The sequence below is a fragment of the Camellia sinensis genome, chromosome 10 (assembly GCF_055761805.1).
Source record: "Camellia sinensis isolate YWXY chromosome 10, ASM5576180v1, whole genome shotgun sequence".
Lineage (NCBI taxonomy): Eukaryota > Viridiplantae > Streptophyta > Magnoliopsida > Ericales > Theaceae > Camellia > Camellia sinensis.
In genome coordinates this window covers 79,976,734-79,988,122 of record NC_138970.1, presented here as the reverse complement: position 1 = coordinate 79,988,122, position 11,389 = coordinate 79,976,734, and the positions used below count along the sequence as shown (strand labels likewise).

Sequence of the window (11,389 nt, the reverse complement as noted above, 5' to 3'; positions counted from 1 at the left end):
GGAGCAAATCGGGCTAATTTAGTCTCAAAAGCATTGAGGGAAATATTTCTCATAGAATATTTCTTTAAACTGATTCCATGTCATGGTTCCATTGCTATCTTAGATCAACATCCACCAACGTCTAGCTTCCTTCTTTAGAGTGTAGGTTTCCAGTAAAACCTTCTGAGTTTCAGAACATGGAAACACTTCAAATAATTTTTCAGTTTCTAGCATCCAGGTTTCGGCTTTCAATGGCTCAATGCTGCCTAGAAAAGTCAGTGGCTTTATCTTGTTAAACTTTTGAGTCAAGGTAATAATATCATTATTTACCAGCTCTACTTGCATCGGTGAGGGCGAAGGAGGCAAAGGTTGCTGTCTTTGTTTCTATCGCATAGATTCTATCAAAACCTCAAGTATTCTTTCAAGTCGGACCATCTGAGCATCGGACGATTCAGAATCATCAGCATTTCTTGTTCTTTCCATATTCTATAGGTAAACAGAGCACTAATAAGCATAGGCAAATAATTCTTTACAATTCTTATAGTGTTTAATTTTAGTATATTTCATCTCATATTGTTTCAAATATGTTATATAATGACACACACACTCACGCATGCTGATGTAATGTCCCTACTTCTTTTCTAGAAAATCCCATAGCTCTTATGGACTTGTGTGTGTGGTACAACTTGTGCTCTGATACCACTCTGTCACGACCCAAACCTACCCCTATAGGTTTAGCATCGTAACCAGCTAGTAATCCTAAGATTAAAGACCTCTGAGACAGATTCATAATATAAGGGCTAGCGAAAAAAAATAACAAATATACAATGTCTATAGAGCTGTGCAAACTTATATGAGATAGAAAATTTCAAACTTTATATTCGTATATTAAATGCATCATTCTTACGTCATCCAAATACAAATAAAACAAAAAGGACTTAGCCCTATTACGGATAACCAAAAACATGTCCAAAAGACGTAAGAAAATAAAACTTAGACTGTTCACTTAACATAACACTAGACACAAGACTTCTGGGAACCTCCACGTGAGGCGCATTGGTTGGCTTGACAGAAACAAAATCCAGGCTGGAAGCCTCAAGCCTAGTCACACGCCTAATCACCTACATGTATAATATAAACAATGAGCTGGTGCCCAATGAATAACAATAGAGTGAAGGTTTTATGAATGATGTTCATAACAGTGTCAGAAATCAAAATTCATATCTAAAACAGATTCATATACTTATTTGGATATGTAAACAATCATATGTGGTACATCTATTAGCGCTAATAGATTAGATTGGTCACAAAGACCCATATACAGAGCAGATGGTCATCAAGACCCATATTCATATCAGACAGATGATTGTGCACAATCGTAGTAAATAACCATATAGGTTTCACAAATTGTTCCATGAATGGAACCCACAGAGATCCCTAGTACGTGGTAACAAATAGCAAATAACAGATTCGCATGATGCTAAGGATGCCACGATACATTTCAAAAATTGGACAATCATTTATCTATACAGAAACATTTTGAAAAACAGAGCTTATCATATCTGTCAGAAAATACTTATAATCAAACATAGCTTTACAGAGTCGTTACTCACAGATAACTCCACGCAAAGAACAGATGGATCAAACGGACAATGGCATGTAACCTACACAATCACATGACGGATACACATTGAAACACACACTCCATATTTAGCGAAATGTAACTTAATTCGTTTTAGTGTGTTTCTAATTCTTCAAAACCAAATTAAAACTTCATGTGTATATATACAATGATAGGAATTCAAAACTTCCAAAACATGAATAAATGAAGTGTTCTCATGGAAAATCATGGTGAACTCCCAAGACGTAGCAAATATATGCACTTGCATGTAAGAATTTGTTGGAAATAAAACTCAAAATCCATAATTTATGTATGTATGCATGGATTAATCTCAAATTCAATAATCTAAGCTTAGCTCTCATGTTAATCACTTCAACCTCTTGAATTCATACACTAATGTCTTGAAAGCAAAGTTTTAGAGCATGATTCTTACCTAGAGTCCTCAATTTCCCTTGAATTCTAGCAATTCTTGTTTGAATTCTCCAATTCTCTCCAATTGTCTAACTTTGAGCTCAACTCTTTCATACTCTCTCTCTCTCTCTCTCTCTCTCTCTCTCTCACACGTTTGTATGCTCAAGAGGGTGATTGTGAAGTGTAAGTGTATAGATATGGAAGGTTCTTAAGTCACGTTAGCCTTATATAGGCTTAATTTGATTAAGCTTTTAAGTGTGCTTAAGATAAGTAATTTAGTTTAATTCTGATCGATTTATTCTAATTAGTTGATTCCGAATCGAATTCCAATTAAACTTACGATACAATTCTAAAAATTCAAATTAACACATTGACGTAGTCAATTTCATGTTCAAATGCCTATAAGGCCTTCAATTAACAGAACAAAGTAGAATTCTGAACAGATATTCCTACGGCTAACAGATAGAAATGCAAAACACATACAAAATGCACAATTAACACATAATCTCATTCTTAAAACTTAATTAGCATTCTTAATTATGAATTATGGGCTAATTAAAAATCGGGGTTGTCGCACACATGCTCTTTAACCACAGTAACTTTAGCATGATGCACTTTGGAGATGTTGATGAAGGCCTTTGTTGCCTCTATCTTGGCGGCCTGGCTTAGCCCCAGTTGGTCAAAGAAGGTATGAAACTTAACAGAGTTTTGTAAGGCATGGGCATGGGTATCCTCTGCGAGTTTTCCCTCCGCATGTAGTGTTTCAAAGAGTTGGCCCATTGCAATTTCTTATAACTCATCATAGTAGGATGCCATGTGCACTTGATCACGTACAGGCCCAAGATACCCAATCATATGTATGTTTTTTTCGTTCCCCTTGTGGTTAGGATAAGGGTCCTTTTTTACATCACGGTTACCCTCGTTCTTGAATTTCAACTCATTTGCCGCAATTTTCTTTTTGAAGATACTCTTCAGAGTCTAGCAGTCCCTAGTAGGGTGTCTAGTGGCTCTATAATTGATGCAATAACCTAGACTTTCTTTGTCTTCTTAGTTGAGGGTACATTAACCGGAGGTAAAGTAAGTTCACCGTCGGCTACCCATTCTCTAACCAACGCCTTAACATTCTCGATGTTGTAAGGGTATGGGCTTCTATCATCGTAACTCTTCTTTTTTCGAGAGAACGATGCCTCTCCTTACGAGCGGCTCCCTTCTATGGAGGTTACCGCAACAACTTTACTACTGCGAGCATAGCAGTGACTTTCGCGAGATCGATGTAAGGGGCTTGTGGTACTAAGATTTCTAGCTGCTTCAATCAAGGTAGAAAATGTGGCAGATTATGGTTTTCCAAGAAGATTTTGTAGTTGCGTATGGCACCTTCCACACATATGCTGACTAAATGAGCCTCATCCATTGGTTCATGATAGTCAATGGCCTTATCTTGGAATCGTTTGACATAATCTAGTATATCTTCACCTTCTTTTTGGACATCTAGCCCAAGTGTGAGTATTGTGACTTTTTCTTGGACTTGAAAGAACTTCCTGTGAAACTTGTTCACCATCTCTTCCTGTCACGACCCAAACCCGCCCCTATAGGTTTAGCGTTGTAACCGGCCAGTAATCTTGGGATTACCGAAGGCCTCTAAGCAAATTAACACATAATAAGGGGCTATGAAAGTAGATATATAAAACATACATAGTTCATTGAGCTGTGCAGACATACACAGAATAGAAATTTAAAACATTATATACATACATGTGACGTCATATTTACATTAGTCTTATGCCAAGCATATATACAGATAAAACCAAAAGGGGACTTAGCCCAATATATAGATAAATAGAAACTTGTTCAAAATTTACAAGAGAAAACGAAGTCTTAAACTTAGTTCACAAAACACGACCACATGACTTTTCCAAAACCTCCTCGGGAGGCACAAAGGTTGGCCGACAAAACAGATTTCCAAGCATTCATCATTGAGCCTGGTTGGGCACCTGCTCACCTACATACATAAATAATACTGTGAGCGGGAGCCCAATGAATAATAATAAAGTAAATGGTCTAATAAATGATGTCCCATACCAAATTCGGAAATCAAAAACAGATTTATATACAGAAGTCAGAGATTCATGCTTAATCATACGTGATACATCCATTAGTGCTAATAGAACAGATACAAAATAGATACAAAGCAGATACAGAACAGATGGTGGTTATGAGTAACCAGTTCCATAAAAGAACCTTCGGATCTGGGTAACAGATGACAGATATGCTAAGCTTCATAATTGAGCCTCCGATATGGGTAACAGATAATAGATATACTAAGTACCATAATGGAACCTCCGATACCAAGTAACAGCTAACAAATATCACAAGATGATAAGGATGCCACGAATACATGTTAGAAATTAGACAATCATTCATTGTACAGAACATAACATTTCAGAAAACAGATCTTATTTCATCATATAGAAAATAAATAAAGTTGAACATAGCTTTACTAACTTATTACTCACAGATGGCTCCGCTAGCAGATCAAATAAGGCAGGCAGATCAGACAGCTTATTGTGCGTGACCTACACAAACACATAATGGATACACATTGAAACACACACTTGGAAAGTACTTATTTTATTTCGGTTCATTCTTGGTGTGTTTCCAAACCTTATCCTCTTAATTATATCCTAATTAAGGCTTAGGAATGCCTAAGATGCAATGAGGATGCCAAAATGTACTTTAGAACATTTAGTCAAATTTTCAAAAACAGGGCAGTCCGCTCGAGCGCAATATTGGTCACTCGGGCAGTCTGCAAAGTCTGCAAAAGTACTGGTTGCTTGATTTTTCTGCTTGACCGTTGCTTGAGCGCAAGATTGGGTAAACAGAGTCTCCGCTCAAGCACAATTTCCTATGCTCGAGTGGTCTGTAAAAGTCTGTAAAACTTCTTAGAGCTCGCATTCTCCGCTCGAGCGCAAACTCCACCACTCAAGCGAAGGGTGCAAATTTTGGAATTTCCATATTGCTCTCCAAGCTTCAAAACTCAAATTCAAACCAACAAAACACATCCTTTTGGGCCCAAAACTTGAGGAAATATATGTAAACTTGCAAAACATTGTGAATTCAAAATCATTTCACAAAATCAAAGCCCAAAAGCATGCCAATTGTGAAAAATCAAACTTAAAACTTAAAGAACATAACATGAAGATAACATGCATGAATTTTCTTGACTTCAAAGCTTTTAAAACGTGATGAAATGAGGTATTTAACTCAAAAACATGTTGAATTCTTAGAACAAAGCCAAAATAAGGACATGCAAAAAGGAAATTCTTTGAAAACATCTCCAAAACACAATGAAATGAGCATGCATGCAAGTCCTAAGCTTTGATCCTATAACATGAGCTCAATCCTTGTCTTAATCTTGAATTTCTTTTGAACTCATGTATTAGCTAACTTAATTAATAATCAAAGGCTTGAATTCTCACCTAAACTTCCCAATTGAGCTCTAGTTGGCTAATTGTTGGAGTCTCTAAGTCCAAAACCTTGAATTCTTTACAAATCTTCTTCCTATCCTTTGGTTTCCAAGATCAACACTTGATCTCTCTCTCTCTCCCTCATGTTTTGAACTCAAAGATGAGAAAAAGAAAGTGTATCTAATGATCCTAAGTCAACAAGTTGCCTTATATGGGCATAAATTAATTAAGCTTAATTAAACTTGATTAGGCTTAGTTAATTCTATCTATTTTATTCTAATTAATTCATTCTGAATCGAATTTCAATTAAACCTATCATAAAGTTCTAAAAATGCTAAATAGCATGTATTCTCAGTCAATTTCAGATTATGTGGCCGATATGGCCTTCAATTTGCAGAATAGAACAGAAACATAGACATATATTTCTACGACAACAGATATAAACACAAATAACATATAACACATGCAATTAACTCGAGATTTCATCTCAATTACTCATTAAGCATTCTTAATCATGGTTTAGTGGCTAATCACAATTCGAGGTTATTATAGTCACCTCCCTTTTAAGAGTTTGGTCCTCCAAACTCGAATTACCTTCAGTCTAAAAGAATGTCAGATCTAGAGGGAACAAATCAGGGTATCTTTTCATCATATCTTCCTCGGTTTCCCAAGTTGCATACATCCCTCCATGGTTTTGCCAACCAACTTTTACCAACAGAATTTCCTTATTCCTGAGCTTTTTGATTCTTCGGTTAACAATCTAAATTGGTCATTCATCTTTCAGAAACACATAAGTCCGTTCAATCACATGTAATGGATCTTGTAGATAATCCCGAAGCATGGATACATGAAAAACATTATGCATATGTTCTATGACTGGCGGTAAGGCTACTTGATACGTCACCAAATTGATTTTCTCAAGAATTTCATATAGCCCAATGTATCCCGATGCCAACTTGCCTTTCACTCCAAATCGTGTTTGACCTTTCATCGGAGTCACTTTTATAAACACATGGTCCTCAACCTCATATTCTCTGTCTCACCTTCAAACTTTGTGTAATTTTCAAATGTTGCTATATTAGCTTCACCTTCTCAGTTGTCTCTTGGACTAATTCTGGTCCAATAACAGTCTATCACCGACTTCGGCCAAACAAATTGGAGAACGACATTTTCTACCATACAAGGTTTCATAAGGAGCCATACTAATGCTTGAATGGTAGTTGTTGTTGCACACAAATTCGGCCAAAGGTAGATGAGTCTCCTAATTTCCTTGGAAGTCTAACACATACATTCTCAACATATTTTCCAAAGTTTGAATGGTCTGTTCAGATTGTCCATCTGTTTGTGGGTGATAAGCACTACTCAATCCGAGTTCAGTTCCGAAAGCCTGTTGCAAACTCTGCCAGAATCTCGAAGTGAACTTAGGATCCCTGTCAGATACTATGGAAACTGGAACTCCATGTAGTCTCACAATCTCATTTACATATATATTAGCCAACTTATCCGCATTATACAAAGATTTGACAGGTAAAAGGTAGGTAGATTTAGTTAAACGATCCCTAATGACCCAGATAGAATCCATACCTTGAGAGGAGCAAGGCAGTCCAACAATGAAATCCATTGTAATGTGCTCTCATTTCCATTCCGGAATTGGGAGCGGTTGAAGTAGTCCGGCAGGTCGTTGATGTTCAGCTTTAACTAGCTAGCAATGTAGACATCTAGCCACAAAATCAGCAATGCTTTTCTTTATTCCAAGCCACCAAAAACTTTGTTTCAAGTCTTAGTACATCTTTGTATTCCCTGGATGCATAGCAAATTTCAAGTTGTGAGCTTCGGTCATGATACGCTTTCTCAATTTAGAATAATTTGGTATGCAAAGTCTCCATTGAAATGTCAGAATATTGTCTTCAAACACAAATCCGAGCCTCGGTTTTGACCCAATCTCATCAATAATCTTTTTCAGAAATTCATCTTGTAATTATTTTTCCTTAACTTCCTCAACTATGGCCAGTTGTGCAGAGATTGAGGCTAGAACTCCACCCTATTCACGCAAAACCACTTTAATTTCATTTCTTTCCAGATCACACAACAATTCCTTCTGGCCAGTGAGCAAACATGATAAATTTCCATTAGACTTTCGGCTCAAAGCATTTGCAATTGTATTTGCCTTTCTCGGATGGTACAAAATCTGCAAGTCATAATCTTTAATTAACTCTAACCATCTTCTTTGTCTCATGTTTAATTCTTTCTAAGTAAATAAATATTTCAAGCTTTTATGATCAGTATACACTTTACAAGTTACTCCATACAGATAATGGCGCCAGATTTTCAAAGCAAAAATCACAATTGCAAGTTCAAGGTCATGGATCGGATAATTATTTCCATGTGGTCGGAGTTGTCACGAAGCATACGCAATCACCTTCTCATTTTGCATAAGCACACACCCTAGACCCTTGTATGAAGCCTCACAGTAAATCTAAAACCCATCAGTACCATTGGATAAAGTTAAAATCGATGCAGTTACTAACCTGGTTTTCAACTCTTCAAAGGCAGATTCCCTTTAATCATTCCAATCAAACGACACATTTTTCTATGTCAACTGTGTCAATGGCATGGCAAGTTTGGAGAAGTCTTTCACAAATCTTCTATAATAGCCAGCAAGTCCCAGAAAACTTCTAACTTCCAATACATTTGTCGGTCTTGGCCAGTCAACAATAGCTTCAATCTTTTGTGGGTCAACTGATATGCCATCTTTGTTGATCACATGCCCCAGAAAGGTCACACTGTCAAGCCAAAATTCACATTTAGAGAGTTTCGCATACAGTTTCCTTTCTCTCAGAATCTGTAGCACAGTTCTCAAATGATTTTTGTGATCTTCCCTACTTTTAGAGTAAATCAAAATATCATCAATAAACACAACAACAAATTCATCCAAATATGATTTAAACACTCTATTCATTAGGTCCATAAAGGCTGCTGGTGCATTCGTTACCCCAAATGGCATTACCAAAACTCATAGTGCCCCTATATAGTCCGGAATGTGGTTTTTTCTACGTCTTCTGCCTTAACTTTTAATTGGTGATACCTGGATCTAAGATCTATTTTGGAGAACACCTGGGCTCCTTGGAGTTGGTCAAATAAATCATCTATTCGGGGTAGTGGATATTTATTCTTAACAGTTACTTTGTTCAATTCACAGTAATCAATACGTAGCCTTAAAGACCCATCTTTCTTTTTGACAAACAGAACAGGAGCACCCCAAGGTGAAGTACTCAGTCGGATAAACTTCTTATCTAACAGTTCTTGAAGTTGGATTTTCAATTCTTTCAGTTCTGAGGTTGACATTCTGTAAGGGGTTTTAGAAGTACGTTGTGTTCCAGGTACTACATCAATAGTAAACTCAATTTCCCTATCAATTAGATCCTCGGGCAATTCATTTGAAAAGACATCAGGAAATTCATAACACAAGTAACCCCGACACCCTTTTCTCAATAATTTTTTGGCTTTCACAAAAGAAATCAAGTACGGTGGAAAAATTACCATATTCCTAACAAATACAAACTTAGGTCTACCAGTTGGTCGAAACACCACAGTTTTATTCGCACAATCAATAGTTGCACAATACTTCATCAACCGATCCATACTAAGTATACAATCAAAATGATCAGTACCCACTGGCAACAAATCAACATACAATGTCATATCACCAATCACCATATCACATGTCGGATAAACATAAGCACACACCATAGAACCTCCATATGGCGTAAATACAGATAGTAAATAATTCATAGGTTCTAATGGTCTCGTCAGTTTTTGAGAAAATGCATGCGATAGAAAAGAATGTGTAGAGCCAGAATCTATCAACACATAGGCATTTTGAGCACATATGGGAATTATACTTGACACCACAGTTTCAGTGTATTGCATATCACCAAGCACTAGTGCGAAAATTAGGCCTTGTCTCAAGGTTTCTCTCCCAGCATTAACTCTCATATTTGTTCTAGATGCAGAAGCGGATCTTCCTGAACTTGCTGCAGGACAGTTGGCATTATCGAATCCAAGCGAACAATCTTTCACTACATGGCCTACCTTGCCACATCAAAAACAAGCTCCGGATTCACGATAACACACGCCTCTATGCTTCCTTCCACAATCAGGACAAATTGGAATAGACCCACTACTCTGACTTGAGCTACTTATAGACCCCGTGTTTTGCTTTTTGTTTACAAAAGAGCGGCCCTTTCTGAAACTATACCCAGACCTCTTACCTCTCCATTCCGTTGTTGTTGGAGCCTTAGTTTATTCATAGATGCTAGGTTGCCTTCAGCCATTAAGGCTCTGTCAAGAACATCCACATATGTAAGCAGCTTCAACACTCTTACCCGATCAAAGATATCCAGATTGAGACCTTTTTCAAACTTCCAGGCTTTCTTGTAATCCGTATCAACCATGTGGGGTGCAGGCTAACTTCGTGAACTTAGCCTCGTACTCAGCTATTGACATGTTGCTTTGCTTGAGTTCTTGAAATTCAAAAACTTTTCGGTCCCGAAAGCACTGAGAGAAGTACTTGTCGCAGAAAATCTCTTTGAATTTGACCCATGTTATACTTTCATTGCAATTTCGAATTAGCAACCACCATCTTCGAGCTTCATCTTTTAAGGTATAGGTGGCCAAAAGAACCTTTTGAGTCTCAGAGTAGGGAATTACTTCAAATAATTTTTCCATTTCAAGTAGCCATGTCTCTGCCTTTAATGGTTCAATACCACCTAAGAAAGTTGGCGATTTCATCTTCATGAACTCTAAGTTAGGTTGATGACATCATTGCTGTCCGGTTCAACTTGCACTGGCAGAGGCGGATGGGGCAAAGGTTGTGACGACCCCGCCACATGTAATATTTTACATTTAATTAATTAAGGTGATTTGGATTTTAATTAATTATTATTCTGATTTAATTGCTGAATTGATAGACAATATTGGTGTTGATTCGTATATAATTTTATAAAAGGGCTATTTTGGAATTAGAAATTAAAAGCTTAAGTGGCTCAAGAAGGTAAAATTGATGAGTTGATTCAGTTTAATTTCAAGTATCGGACCATATGAGAGTTTAATTAAATATTCGATTCAATTTAGTAAAATTGAGATTTGATTACTTAGGTCTGATTTGGAGTTAATTAAGTTAATTAAATTATGAGGATTGAGAATTGTGATTATTATGAATTAAATTTATTTATGGGGTGTTCAATTTGAATATGTAATTTATTCACGGAAATTTGGAGTCTGATCAGAAATTGAAGGCCTAAATGATTTGGGAAATCAAAATTGATGATGACAATAAGTTTAATTTAATATTTGGAGCCTTTGAGGAGTTTGATTAAAAATCTAATTCAGAATGATAAAGATTAAATATAATTAATTGCGCCTTAATAGAAATCAAATTAGACTAGTTAAAATATGTGAGATTTATGATTAGTTATAATTAATTTAATTATGTATTAATTAAGATTTATTAAGATTAAGTGAGGCTTAATTAAATCAATCCTAAACATAAATTAATTTATGGAAGAATCTAAAATAAAGGTTGTAAATGAGCATGGGTGTATTGAGCAAATTGTGGGGTGTGTGTATATGTTGACGCACGTGTGTGTGTGTACGTGTAAGGCTGAGGACAAGGGGTGAGTTGTGTATGTGTGTGCTGTTGAGTTCAAGAAGAGGTGTAACTCTCATGTGACAGTATTTTTTATTTTTTAAAAAAAAGTTAAACAAAGAGATGGGCAAGGCTTGAATCATGACTATAGATTTAAGTACGAGTACTCATACCACTTAAGCTAAGTACACATTATAATATTAATTTCATTATTATTTTTTTTTATTCCTACTTATTTAAATTACACGCAGATCCTATGTCCCACCC

The 11,389-nt window shown here is 36.3% G+C and overlaps 1 protein-coding gene across 1 annotated transcript; it reads right to left on the bottom strand.

Moving 5' to 3' along the window:
• Positions 1-363: 363 nt before the first annotated feature.
• On the bottom strand, positions 364-10,266 carry LOC145800504 (uncharacterized). The gene is made up of 7 exons (XM_082890193.1): positions 9,947-10,266; positions 9,747-9,816; positions 9,016-9,567; positions 8,298-8,354; positions 7,895-7,951; positions 1,020-1,100; positions 364-465 (listed from the first exon to the last, which is right to left on the bottom strand). Exons 1-7 carry the CDS (start codon positions 10,264-10,266, stop codon positions 364-366), a joined length of 1,239 nt encoding a protein of 412 aa, XP_082746319.1.
• Between the last annotated feature and the right edge of the window lie 1,123 nt (positions 10,267-11,389).